We start from the raw sequence: 15,233 nt of genomic DNA, 5'->3' as shown, positions 1-15,233 counted from the left end.
ATCTTAGTATCTTCTCATTTTGGTGAACCTTTTCATGATGTATCCAGAACCAGGGATTAACCACACTACTGTAGCATTTACAACAGCATTTTTTTTTAAATAAACCTTGCAAAAACCTAGGTTTCACCTTTCTCTAGGTTCCTGTCGTTTAACACATGCCTACTGCAAACTATATATATGCCCTGCATGATTATAAATAATGGGTTAACTAATTAATTTGAACATACTGCATTACCTTATGTCATATTTTAAAATAACCTTTAATAAACACATTTGTTTTAGGAAAGGCAGCTGATTAACTGGTACCTCTTAAGTCACAGGATTTTCATTTAAAAAATGTGAAGTAAAATTATTCTTATTAAGACTATAAAATATACAGTTTTAATATTATGTAACATTGTTTTGCTAAAATAATATATCTATTTGAAATGCACTGCATTTCTTTAAAATTATTCTAAAGTTAGACTTTCCACTGATAGATTATTCTTCCTTCACTCCTGTTCTTTTTTATAATATCTTGATTCAACTAAATCACAGCTAACAATTTCAGATTCTTGTACTGTTAAGCCACTCATTTTAGACTGTACATGTTAACTCTCTTTACTTTTTTCTTAATATCGTGTTCTATGAATGTGCACCACAGCAGATACATTATTCTCAAATCAAAGAATTTAAAGTATGAAATTTTAATAGCACAATAGCTAACCTAGGACCTACTTACGTTGTTTTTATTCTTTTTTATGTTTTCTTCATAACAATAATAATTTGTCTTTCAATTATCCCTGATTTCATTTCTTAACTGTGGTATGTGCTATCTTCTATCTTAGTGTTTTAGGAGTTTCCTTCATGTCTTAATTTTGATAATTAATATGTTACTGTTTCTAACTCAAAGTAATGTAATGTAAATATCTATCCTTTTTCAGAAGAGAGCTTCCTATTTTTCCACTCCTGATGCTCATCCTGAAGTTCTGGGGAAAAATATGAGCAAATGATGGCCATTGATGTCACGTGGCATCCCTGACAAGGCTCCCTTCTCATTCATGTCCTTTCCATCTCAAGTCTCCAGACATTGCCTGGCTGCTGCCATCCTGCACATCTCACCAGAACAGCTGTCTATCCTGAGCTTCTGACTTTTAAGCAGGCAACATCTTTCAGATTTTCCAGATTTGTGCTCCCAAAAACATGGGGCCAGATAAGATAAACAAATACAGAAGTGAGACTGTTACAATTAGGAGGAATCTCAAAGCTTTTCCTGAAACAGGAGAAGGTGGGGTAAATCTCACTAACATATACCCGAGCCAGCTTCCAGAAGCTCCTCTGGCTTTAGATCCTCCCTGCCTCCCCAAGGCCTGCTCTTCTATTTCTCTTCTCAGACTATTCCTTTCTATAAAGGGCAGGCTAGTTTCTGTAATTTCTATTGCTTTGCCTTATCTTTTATTTTTAACCTTTGTTGGAATATAACAAAAGAGAAAATATACAGGCATACCTTATTTTATTGAGCTCCTCTTTATCGCACTTTGCAGATATGATGATTTTTACACATTGAAGGTTTGTGGCTATCCTGAGTCAAGAAAGTCTATTGGTGCTATTTTTCTAACAGCTTGTGCTCACTTCTGTGTCTCATTTTGATAATTCTCACAATATTTCAAATTCTTTCACTGTTATTTTATCTCTTAAGGTGATTGGTGATGAGTGATCTTTGATGTCACTATTGCAATTGTTTTGAGGCACCATGAACTGCTCCCATATAAGACAACAAACTCAATAAATGATAATATCTGTTCTGACCGCCCCACTGACCAGCCACTTCCTCATTTCTTTCCCCACCACTCAGGCCTGTCTATTGCCTAAAACACACCAACAATGAAATTAGCCCAATTAATAACCTTATAATGGCCTCTAAATGTTTAAGTGAAATGAAGAGTAGTATATCTCTCACTTTAAGTCAAAAGCTAGAAATGATTAAGCTTAGGAAGGCACGTCGTAAGGAGAGACAGATCAAATGCTAAGCTTCTTGCACCAAACAGCCAAATTGAAGGCTATGAGAAAGGTAAGGAAGCAGCAGAAGAAAAGTTTGAAGCTAGGAGAAGTTGGATCATGAGATTAAAGGAAATAAGCCATTTACATAACATAGAAGTACAGGGTGAAGCATCGAGTGTTGATGTAGAAGATGCAGCAAGTTATCCAGAAGATCTAGCAAAGATCATCAATGAAACTGATGCAAGAACAGAAAACCAAACACTGCATGTTCTCAGTCATAAGTTGGTGTTGGTTCAACCATTGTGGAAGACAGTGTGGCGCTTCCTCAAGGACCTAGAAATAGAAATTCCATTTGACCCAGCAACTCCATTACTGGGTATATACCAAAGGATTATAAATCATTCTATTATAAAGACACATGCACATATATGTTCATTGCAGCTCTGTTTACAATAGCAAAGACCTGGAACCAACCCAAATGCCAATTGATGATAGATTGAACAAGGAAAATGTGGCACATATACACCATGGAATACTATGCAGCTATAAAAAAGGATGAGTTTATATTCTTTGTAGGGACATGGATGAATCTGGAAACCATCATTCTCAGCAAACTGATACAAGAACAGAAAATCAAACACTGCATGTTCTCATTCATAGGTGGGTGTTGAACAATGAGAACACATGGACACAGGGAGGGGGGCATCACACACTAGGGTCTGTTGGGAGGGCCAGGGGAGGGACAGCGTGGGAGTGGGGAAGTTGGGGAGGGATAACATGGGGAGAAATGCCAGATATAGGTGACGGGGGGATGAAGGTAACAAACCACATTGCCATGTATGTACCTATACAACAATCCTGCATGATCTGCACATGTACCCCAAAACCTAAAGTACAATTTTAAAAAATAAATAATAAAAATAAAATAAAATACAAAGTGGTCTTGAACAATGAGAACACATGGACACAGGGAGGGCAACATCACACACCAGGGCTTCTCAAGGGGTAGGGGTATTGAGGAAGGAGAGCATTAGGAGAAATAGCTAATGTAGATGATTGGGGATGGATACAGCAAACCACTATGGCATGTGTATACCTATGTAACAAACCTGCATATTCTGTACGTGTACCCCAGAACTTAAAGTAGAATAAAAAAACTTTTTAAATAAAATGTTTAAAATCATAAAAGAAAAAATAAAGAAAGTGGCTACACTAAACAACATATTTTAATGTAGATGAAACAGCCTTCTACTGGAAAATACCATCTAGGGCTTTCATAGCTACCAAGAAGTCAATGCCTGGTTTCAAAGCTTCAAAGGACAGGCTGACTCTCTTGTTAGTGGCTAATGTAGCTTGTAAGTTCAGGTTGAAGCTAATGCTCATTTACCATTCTGAAAATCGTAGGGCTTTCAAAAATCATGCTAAATTTACTTTGCCAGTGCTCCATGAATAGAACAACAAAGCCTGTATGACAGCATATATGTTTCCAGCATAGTTTACTGAATATTGAGACTACCCAGAAAATAAAGATTCCTTTCAAATAGTATTGCTCACTGACAATGCACTTAGTAAACCAAGGGTTCTGATGGAGATATACAAGAAGATTCACATTGTTTTCAATTCTAACACAACACTCATTCTGTAGCCAATGAATCAAGAAGCAATTTTGACTTTCAAGTCTTATTATTTAAGAAATACACTTTGTAAGGCCATAGCTGCCACAGATAGTGACTGCTCTGACGGATCTGGGCAAAGTAAATGGAAAATCTTCTGGAAAGGATTCACCAGTCTGGATGCCATTAACAGACTTGTGATTTAAGGGAGCAGGTCAAAATGTCAGTATTCAACAGGCATTTGGAAGAAGTTAATTCCAATTTTCATAGATGCCTTTGAGGGATTCAAGACTTCAGTGGAAGAAGTAACTGGAGATGTTCTGGAAATAGCAAGGGAATTAGAAATAGAAGTGGAAACTAAAGATGTGATTGAATTGCTAAAATCTCATGATAAAACTTGAATGGATGAGGAACTGCTTCCTATGGGTGAGCAAAGAAAGTTGTTCCTTGAGGTGAAATCTAATCCTAGTGAAGATGTTGTGAACACTGTTGACATGACAAAGGATTTAGAATATTTATATAAATGTAGCTGATAAAGCAGTGGCATGGTATGAGAGGACTAATTCCAATTTTGAAAGATGTTCTACTGTGGGTAAAATGCTATCAAACAACATCACATACTATACAGAAATATTTTGTGAAAAGAAGAGTGAATCACTGTGGCAAACTTCATGTTGTCTTATTTAAAGAAACTGCTATAGCCAACCCCATCAGTAAGCACCCATCCACATCAAGGCAAGACTCTCCACCAGCAAAAAGATTATGACTTGGAGAAGGCTCAAATGATTGGTAGCATTTTTTAACAATAAATTATTTTTAAATTAAGGTACATATGTTATTTTTTAAACATAATGCTATTATACACTTAATAAGCTACAGTACAGTGCACACATAAATTTTTTAATGCAGTGTGAAATAAAAAAAAAATATGTGACCTGTTTTATTGTAATATTCACTTTATGGCAGTGGGCTGGAACCGGACCCACGATATTGCTAAGGTATGCTTGCATGCTATTTAGAAAAAAAAAAAAAAAGTGCCTCAGCTGCTTTCTTAACAATTTATTTTCATAATTTCTATAAAATGATTATTCTTAGTCCTTATTTATAGGAATACTTTTTATAATTTATTTTTGTTTCAAAACCAATCAAAAATAATCCTTAAGCTTTACTTTCAAATCTTAGAACTAAAAGAAATTACAGTTTTAGCTCAGACATATAGAGAGCTTGGAAGTCATCACTCCCATCCTCAGAATACAAAGTTGAGCAAGCTACAAATTGCTGACTTTTCTTGGACTTCTCAGAGAACTAATGGTGCAGGGCAAACCACTCATCAAAATCTAGAAAGATATGCAAATCCAGAAAGACAAAGCACTTGGAGCAGAAGTTGCTGTATGCCATAAGTGGTAGGAACAAACACTTACTTGTCTAGTAATTTTGACAAATTACTATGAGCTGATTGCAGAGTAAGACATTCCTGGAGCCACAATCATAAAGCCCCCATACTTTGCTCTACTTTGCTTTCAGTTACCCCACCAAGTTCTCACAGTGAGGATCCAAATAAGATCCCTGTATGGTCATGGCAAATAAAAGGGGGAGAAAGCCATTGTTCAATCTCCCAGATTCTTCTCTCTAACAAAAGGGGAAAGATTTTGCTTGAGGGAAATATTGAAAACATATCCCAGTTGGAGGAAGAGAATACCACCCCACTCCAGCTCTCTTGACTCATAACTGAAAAGCAAATACAAACAAACAAAAGCGGAGTGAACAGGAGACAGGACTTCAAGAAAAGAGACTGAGAACCTTCAGCTAGGGAAGAGAATGAAGAACATGCTGATAGGAGGGAAAAATACACTCCTGGACCAGGGACAGAAACACTTTTGAAGGTTAAAGGTCCACTAAAACACTGATTAATCAGATTAGAGGACACTCCATTTCTCCAACACCTTACCACAACACCAACAGAGCTACAGGATGACAACAGTGGATTGGTCACAGCTAAAAGAGCTGCAGGATATAGACATTCTCTGGGGTGGGGTCCTTAGAGAGGCCCAGTCAAGAGGGGAGACAAAAACAAGGATACTGGAGGAATTTGAAGTTTCTCATACCTATGGCAACAAGAAACATTAAACATTAAGCATAGCTCAACTCCTACTCAGATTACCATAAATATTCATAGGAAAGCCTTAGTTACCTCAGTAATCAGTTCTCGTTACCTAATATATCTGGTTTACAACAAAAAATTATGAGGCATGCCAATAGCAAAAAACAAAACAAAACAAAACAAAACAAAAGAAACAGACTGGAGAGATAAAGCAAGCATCTGAACTAGATTCAGATGTGAGACAGATGTTAGAATTATCAAACAAGGAATTTAAATTACTATTATTAATAGGCTAAGGGCCCTAATGTAAAAAGTTGAATACATGCAAGAACATGCATAATACAAGCAGGAGATGGACACTCTACCAAAAAATCCAAAGGAAATGCTAGAAATAAAAAAACACTGTAAAAGAAATGAAGAATGCCTTCAACAGGCTCATTAGTGGACTTGACATTGCTGAGGAAGGAATCAGTGAGCGTGAAGATAGGTCAATAAAAACTTCCCAATCTGAAATACAAAGAGAAAAAGAGCTGAACAAACAGAACATTCCAGGACTGTGGGATAACATCAAAGGAGGGTGATATAAACATATCTGGAATACCAGAAAAAGAATAAAGAGGGAATAGGACAGAAGGAATATTTGAATAGCAGTAGCGAACTTTCCAAAACTTAGTGATAGACGCTGACCCACAGATACAGGAAGCTCAGAAAAACACCAAGCAAGAGAAATACACACCCACCCCACCCCACCCACCCCCCCACACACCTAGACAAAGCATTCAAATTGCAGAAAACTGAAAGAAGGAAAAACTCTTGAAGGAAGCCACAGGGGGAAAATAACACCTTACCTCTCAAGGGTAAATGATAAGAACTACATCAAACTTCTCATCAAAAACCATGCAAGCAAAACAACAGTGTGATAAAATTTTCAGGGTGTTAAAAGAGAAAAAGAACTGATAATTCTCTATCCAGTGATATTATACTTTAAATGTGAAGAAGAAACAAAGACTTTCTCAGACAAAAACTGAGAGACTACTAGTCTCATCACCACTAGTTTCGGCATACAAGAAATATTAAAAGAAGTTCTTCAGAGATAAGGAAAATAATATCAGAAAGAAACCTGGATCTACATAAAGAAACAAAAGAGCATCATCAGAGAAGGAATAAATGAAGGTAAAATATATATAACCTTATATTTTTCTTATTTTTAATTGAGCTAAAAGATAGCTGTTCAAAACAATAATAGAAACAATATATTGGGGGGCTGTAGCATATTATAAGTGAAGTGAATGACAGCAATGTCACAAGACATGAGAAGGAGGAATTGGGTATACTCTGCTATGGAATAGCTGCCTTATAATATAGTGTTATTTGAGGGTGGACTTGGAATATTTTTAAATGTGTATCTTAAACTATAGGTTAATCACTAAAATTTTGTTTTGTTTTAAAAAACAAGTATAAACAGTACACCAAAAGATAATATGAAAAATGGAATTCATATAAAGTGTTCAGTCAAAATTAGAGAAGGCATAAGAAGTAGGGGAGGGCAAAGAACAAATGCATGAAGTGGTAAAAGCTGCAAAGATTTTAAAATTTAATCCAACTACATTAGTAATCACCTTAAATATGAATGGCCTAAACATACATATTAAAAGATGAGCCATGCATGGTGGCTCATGCCTGTAACCCCAGCACTTTGGGAAGCTAAAGTTGGTGGATCACCTGATGTCAGGAGTTCAAGACAAGCCTGGCCAACATGGTGAAACCCCATCTCTACTAAAAATACAAAAAAAATTAGCCAGGTGTGATGGCAGATGCCTGTAATCCAAGCTACTTGGGAGGATGAGGCAGAAGAATCACTTGAACACAGGAGGCAGAGGTTACAATAAGCCAAGGTTGTGCCACTGCATTCCAGCCTAGGCAATATGAGTGAGACACCATCTCAAAAAAATAAAATAAAATAAAGACTTAGGTTAAAAGTAAAGAGGCAAAGAAAGTGACACCATGTTAACCTTAATAAAAAGAAAGCGGGAGTGGCTTTACTAGCTTAAGACAATTTAGACTTTAGAAAAAGGAAGATAATCAGGGATAAAAAGGAATACTGTATCATGATAAAGGAGTCAATTCTACAAAAAGACATAACAATCCTAATACAAATACATATATACCTAACAGAATATCAAAATATATGAGATAAATACTGATAGAGCTGAAAGGACAAATAAACAAATCTGTTATTTGTTGTTGTTCAGGCCAACCCTGAGCAAGGACAAATCCACTGTTAAAGTTGAAGATCTGAATTGCAAGTAGGTTTCAAATCACAGAAGACTAAAACCAGGATGTCCATACCTCAGCTGAATCTCTAGTAGGCAGACAACCTAAACATATTTTAAGTTAATAACATAACCTCACAGAAACATGGAAATATACTTTATAACCTTGTAACATTTAGCATACTCTAATCTGTAAGTAATAACTCATTCAGAGGTCTTAAAATTTGTGTTTTAAAATCAATTAAAAAAACCCATAAGCTTTTCTTTCAAATCTCAGAACTGAAAGGAATTATAGCTTTTGCTGAGACATATAAAGAGCTTGGAAGTCATCACTCCTATCCTCAGAATAAAAAGCTGGCAAGCTGCAAATAAATGACTTTTCTTGGACTTACCAAGTCTTACCTTATAGAGACTTTAGCCTCTATAGAGGAAAAAAAAAAATTTTCCCACTTAACTTGGATTCCCTGATACCTACAGAGTCCTTGGACTTGAATAAAGCTCAACAAGTATCTGCTGACTGTCTGAATCTGAATTTTCCCACTGAATTATGTTCATGAACATTTATTTGTACAAGTGAGCTACAGTTTCACTGAAAATACAAAGTCCCGGTTGAAGCTATCTTTTAAAGTAGAAGATTCTGGTTTTACAGTCATCTTCCACTATTATCAAATAACCACCTGGTTTAATAAAACAGTGAAATAATTATAATGAGTACATGAATTGTTCACAGGGTTAAAGTACCACACTGATTTACTATTAATTAACTGTTAATGTACTGATTTGAAATGATCCACAAATTACCAATGCAAAGTAACCAATATGGGTATAATACAGAAATTAAGAGAAGATTTGCAAAAAGATTAAAAATAAACATATGTACATTACAGAAGTGTAATTCTTAAGGAACACATAAATTTTTAAGTGCCAGAATTTTATCAATTTAAGTAGTATATTGGGGGATAGTTAAATAATTTATACTCCCAAAATAAACAAACAAAATATAAATACAGAAGGACTACGTTATTAGACAACTCATTGGGTCTAAAAAATAAAAAATGTGAAATGTAATTTTATTCCTTTTTTTTTTTTGAAATGGAGTCTCGCTCTGTTGCCCAGCTAGAGTGCAGTGGTGCTATCTTGGCTCACTGCAACTTCCACCTACCAAGTTCAGCTATTCTCCTGCCTCAGCCTCCTGAGTAGCTAGGACTACAGGCACAGTCCACCACACCCAGCTAATTTTTGTATTTTTAGTAGAAATGGGGTTTCACCATGTTGGACAGGATGGTCTCCATCTCTTGACCTCATGATCCACCCGCCTCAACGCCCAAAGTGCTGGGATTACAGGTGTGAGCCACTGTGCCCTGCCTTTATCCCAGTTTTATATGTATGACTAGAATAACAACTGAAGAGAAAATATAATATTAACTCTGTCATCTCTTTAAATTACGTAGTTCAACAATCATCCACAGTTTATTTCTATCTGGGTGAGTTAAACAATTTGAAATTTCATTATTTCCATGAAACTCAGAAGACCAGCATCATGTATTTATAAAAGATTATTTTGCAGTGAGAAATGCCTATTTTTTATAAATTGTCAAGCTTCTTCAGATAGGAGATGATTTTCATTTTACTCTACAGGGTATGGTCCACATATATCCAAGGCACAGATCTGACGTCTTAACATAGGGCACATGGGGATAATTATTTACTGGATAAGAAGTACTGAAATTCTTATCAAATACTTCTTTCAAAACTTCTCTCACATATCACTATGTGATTTACTAAAATTCAATTTTGCTCAATTTTCCCAGTAAAGTGATCATAGCAAGTAAAGTACAACTTCATAGGCTTATAAATACTTCATGTTCATTTCAGGAGTCAGACGAGGGAATGGAAAATATAGACCACTTACCTGACATGCATTATAAAGGAGCTGATGTTCTAGTTTTTTAATACCCAGAATCTGCTGAAACATTTCATAGAGTTGTTCCTTGCTCAGAATAAGTTCAGACACTGCGCTCAGGGCCATCCTATTTGGTTGTTTGCACAAGTCCTCTTCACCCCTGTAAATGGCATCGTATTTGGCTATCCATGAGCTCAAGACCGTCTCTTTGCTCAAGCCGTCTATTTCTGGCAAACTCCGCACACGCTTTTCTATGTTTTTCTTAAACACTTCTCTGAAGTCATTAGCAGAGCACCCTCCACTCTGAACCATTCTGGCCACTCGGTCACTCTTTAGAAAAACCTGAAAAACAAAACAAAATCCATTTACAATTAGGTGTGAACACTAACACCACTTGCTTTCAGCAATCCAGCCAGAGCGTCTGCAAATATTTCAGCCAAATATTCCACAATGATTCAAAATGTTTTATAATACATGGTAATTAATATAATGGTGGCCCCAAATCTCTCTAAAATGTTAAAATGTTTAGGAGACACAGTATACAGTAAAAAAAATAGCCTATAAGATGGTTTGCTTTGACCCTGTATGTCTGCCACCTCTACAATTGAATCCTTTGGAGTGGCATCCTTATAAATGTGATTCATGCTCTTACACACAGGCACCAGAACTCTCTCATGCCTTCCACCCACCACATGTGGACAGAGTGAAAGGACAGCTGTCTATGAATCAGGAAGAAGGTCCTCACAGACACCAAATCTGCTAACGCCCTGATTTTGTACTGCCTAAGCCTCTGGAACTATGAGAAATAAATGATCATTGCTTATAAGCCAAAAAAGAAAAAAGATGATTAGGAAAGCAACTGCAGATATGAACCCAACATCCCTACCTGTGTCTGAGAGTTCTAGCTGGTTTTTCAGCAGGGAGAGGATCCTCTATCATTTGAATGTGGACTTGAAGACCAATAGTAGGGTAAGTCTAGTATCCAAGTTAATATTTATCATAAGTTATTTTTACTCAAAATTGCCCAACAGCTGAGGGGATGCGGTTAGAATATACCTGTCCCCATCCCTGATTTTATCACCTCCCCAACTTTCACACACTTATAATAACTAGGAAGAATGGAGGCTTGAAAAGCAATACCTCTAAGTGACTTCTAATTGTCCACTACTACTGGAAAAGAAATAAAATAAAAACAATGACAACAATAGAGTAACATGTTCATGAGACAGGTAGCAAGAGTTGGGTAAAGGTAAGTACAATAATAAAGTTATAGTTGGAAAGAGACATGAGTTGGCCTTAAATCTCTTCATTCTGCTAAGTTATAAATCTAAGTATCAGTTAAGATTCATTAAACATCTATTATGTTGTCACTATTCCTAAGAATCCTCTATGGGTCATATAAGGCTGCTTTTATTCTTGCTTTCCTCTTTCTATAATGTCAAAAGACTCTCCCAGAAGAGCCTGCAGGACAGTTTAATATCACTTCCATACATTATATGCTGTTATTGAGCTTACAGAACAGAAATTCATGTCAACTTTTTCTTTTTCCTTTTTTTTTTTGAGACAGGGTCTCACTCTGTGGCCTAGGCTGTAGCCCAGTGACATAATCACAGCTCACTGCAGTCTTGACATCCCAGGCTCAAGCTATCCTCCCACCTCAGCCTCCCCAGGTAGCTGGGACTTGCAAACACACACCATCATGCCTGGCTAGTTTTTGTATTATTTTTGTAGATATGAGATCTCACTATGTGGCCCAGGCTGGTCTCAAACTCCTAGGCTCAAGCCTCTTGCTTTGGCCTCCCAAAGTGCTAAGATTACCGGCATGAGCCACCATGCCTGGCCTTAACTGCTACCCTAAGAACTGACTCATTATACTAAAGTACTCCCAAGTTATGACCACACTGCTTGCACCACACTACAATTCCTGCCTGCACGGGGCAGGAAGCACACCTGCTTGATACAGTCAAAGTGGACTCACTTGAACCACTGACGGGCAAGCTCAACTATCTGACCCCAAGCCTTCTCCCACCACTTTAGTTCTCCCTCTTAAAATCACTCACACAAACTGTTTTCCTTGTTTCCTATCTTTGCTCAATGCCAACAAGATTTCTGGAACTCAAATATTTTGGTTGACTGACTTATGTACTGAAACAGTGGTAGTAAATTCTGCATTGTTAAATAAGATGCTCTTCAAACTACAGTGAGGTTATGTCCCAATAAACCTGTCTTAAGTTAAAAGTATCATGTCAGAAGTGCATTTAATACACCTAACCTACCTGAAACATGCTCAAAACACTTACATTAGCCTACAGTTGGACAAAATCATCTAATGCAAAGCTTACCTTATGACAAAGTATTGAACGTCTCATGTAATTTGTCAAATATTATACTGAGTATGAAAAGCAGAACAGCTGTATAGGCACTCGAAATGTGGTTTCCAGTGAGTGTACATCACTTTTTTACCATGGCAGCTGAAAAACCATAAGCAGAACTGTCACAAATCAGGGACCCTCTGTGTGTGTAACTCTTTACCAGCTTCCTCTCTCTTTACCAGCTCTAGCTCAATTACTTATTATTGAAAAGCCTCCGTGTTTTATTTTTTATGTTTTTAAGGCAACAAAATTCATTCTTAAGTGACAGGTATAGGAATAGTGCTTTAAATATTTATATATCAAAGACAATGAAATAGAGATGTTTAACAATATGTTTTGTCTAAGAATGACAAGAACTACTTCAGAACTCAAAGACGTCTCCATCTCCCTTCTCAACCGCATCTAATCACTCTCACTGAGCAGTGACATTTAGCATAAATAAATTAGATATTTATAAGCTGCATAAGAATTATTTATATGCACTTTGAAATTATATTCACAAATATTAAAAGTATTTATACATATGATCTTATACATTATATATACACGTTTTTTGGTCTATTCGTACCCTAATTTCGGCGATAGTCGTAACTCAAGTTGGAACACAGGGAAACTCAGTAGTTAAACGGATGGACTTTGCCAGTTGTTAATCTGTTGCTTTTCAGCTCCAATTCTACCTTTCCATTGCCCTACCTATGTCGGCTAACACAACTCTAAGCAATGTTGATAGAGGGTGCCAGAGGACGTACACTAGAAGAAAAGGGGGTCTTCTTCCTGGTTCTCTTCTTACCTGAAGGCACATGGCATCAACCATGGGCAGCATTTCTTCAGACCCCAGAGAATGGCCTTCTGGTGCACCGTCCCCACTGGCAGATTCCCAGTGAGTTCTGCAGTGTAGCACCTCCCTGTGGACAGCTTCCCCCTAGAACCCCAGAACATCAATTCCCTGCAAGTCTCACTATAACACTTTGGTGAACTTCTCTGCCACGCAGTATGACACACGTTTGCCAATGAGGTCTGGATCCCAGCCCTGGGTGGACGGGGTGGTGCCTTTTTGGGTACTTGGCTCCCTATTTCTGCTACTCCTATATTCTTTAGAGTTTATTTACCCATAGTAAACAATTTGTTATTGTTTATATTAAGCATTCCATGTTCAATTATTGTGTTTTCCCTGTCTTTATAGTGTACCCTAACTGATACAAAGTGCAGCATTGTCCCTATAGGAAAATATTCAAAATAAAAACAACCAACTTTGAGAAATTTAGTAATGTGTATAAAGTTTGACCAGCAAGATATAAAGTGAAATATGAATGTCTTAGGAGGGACATCAGAAAACCTTTCAATTGCTTCAATTCTAATACTCTAAGTTGGCAGGCATTTTATTTTTTCCAAGTTCTTCTGCCTAACAGAGTCAGAGCTAGATTCCACCAAGTAACCAAACCACATTTTTGAAACAAGGACACTAAGAATCTTATTTTGAATTCATTTCCCCTACAAAACCATACCTGAAGCTATACTCAGTTCAATTATATGTAATTTAACCAACATTTACTAAGTATTAACAACATTTCAGGGATTCTGCTAAATGCTGGGGGTACAATGAGCCTTGCCCTTAAACACTCACACCACCTGAGACAGGATACACAACAAAATATAATAGCCTGACAGCAGCAATGGAAACCCACACAGAGGGAGAAAAGGAAAAAGAAAAGACGTTATTAACTCTGCTGGGGGGTCAGAGTGGGAGATGAGAAGATCACAGGGCAGAGAAAAGGGACACAGGTTTTGAACAACTCATGAGACGTGTAAGGGGGATAGAGAGAAACAAAGAATACTTCAGGAAAAAGAAAATAAAATAACAAGGGCAATAAAGCACAAAAGAATAACATAGCAAGGCCTTTTGAGGGAAATGTGAAGACTTGCATATTAGCAGGGACATTCACTATTAGGGTGCGGGCCATGTGAGGGAAGGCAGGACTCTGGGCTCTATCTGGAGGTGCAGAGATCAAGGGTAGCTGGGTAGCAGAGGTGATAAAATGGTAAGAAGCATGTGTTAGGCAACTGGTGGCAACAACAAGGGTAGACAATGAGTGACCAGAGCAGACACTGGGACATCAGTTATCAGACGAACACAATAGACCTGGTGGAAAACAATAAGGGCTAGGACTACGCTAGAGAGAAAGGTGAGTTAAGAAGGATTTGGGAGACAGAATGAATGTATCTTGGTAATTTACAAGATGTAAAAATATAAGACAGGGAAAATTGGAAAATTCCATTTTTTTTTTAACTGGGGTATCTAGATTCCAGTAACAAAAAATAAGGAACATAGGTGGAAGCCCATGTGTGTGCATTTGTATATGGTGATGAGTGTTGGCAGAGTCATGTAAAATCAGTTTAGTTTTGGTACAGGTCAGCTTTAAAGGCAAAGCATGGCAAAAACAAACAAACAACAACAACAACAACAACAAAAAACAGAAAAAGTCAAGACAAAACCTTATGAAATGCCTACATTTTAAAATTTGGCAAAGGAACTGAATCCAGGGCAGGTTAGTGGTGTCAGAGTAGAAGAAAGAATATGGATTTACTAGCAGTCAAGGGAGATGATGGTTTCAGGACGAGAGACAAAGACAGTTTCAGTCAAGACAAGAGAGTCCCACAGGCCTTTTAAAAACCTCCCATTGTCCATCTCATCATCAGAGAGAGACAGAGATAGAGAAAGACAGAATTACCAAGTGCCACGAGAGAAATCAGGTAAATGAAGAGAGATTTGTTGGTTTTTATCACCACCAGGTCTTTCTGACACACAAGATTTACTGGAGTGGTGAAGAGCAGAAGCCAGCAGCAGTAGAGGGAAGAGAGGACAAGGCACCATAACACTAAGACAGCAGATGTAAACTGTTCTCTTAGAATGCTTTAATGAAAAAGGAAATGGGAGAACGGATAGCAAAAGCTAGTCTGGAAAATCACATTCAAACAATGGAGATGACAAGT

At 37.1% G+C, this 15,233-nt stretch overlaps 1 protein-coding gene across 22 annotated transcripts in view; it reads right to left on the bottom strand.

Annotated features, from left to right (window-relative positions):
- Positions 1 to 15,233, bottom strand: part of CADPS2 (calcium dependent secretion activator 2) — a 508,211-nt gene that overhangs the window by 290,346 nt on the left and 202,632 nt on the right. For all 22 annotated transcript variants that reach the window (XM_032276147.1, XM_032276144.1, XM_032276140.1 and 19 more), the window contains exon 3: positions 9,880 to 10,212. In XM_032276147.1, coding sequence (XP_032132038.1) covers positions 9,880 to 10,212 — 333 coding nt within the window. The remainder of the gene's footprint in view (positions 1 to 9,879; positions 10,213 to 15,233) is intronic.

This window comes from Sapajus apella, unplaced genomic scaffold, assembly GCF_009761245.1.
Source record: "Sapajus apella isolate SASKATOON/1434 unplaced genomic scaffold, GSC_monkey_1.0 scaffold7, whole genome shotgun sequence".
NCBI lineage: Eukaryota > Metazoa > Chordata > Mammalia > Primates > Cebidae > Sapajus > Sapajus apella.
This window is presented reverse-complemented; position numbering and strand designations above follow the sequence as displayed.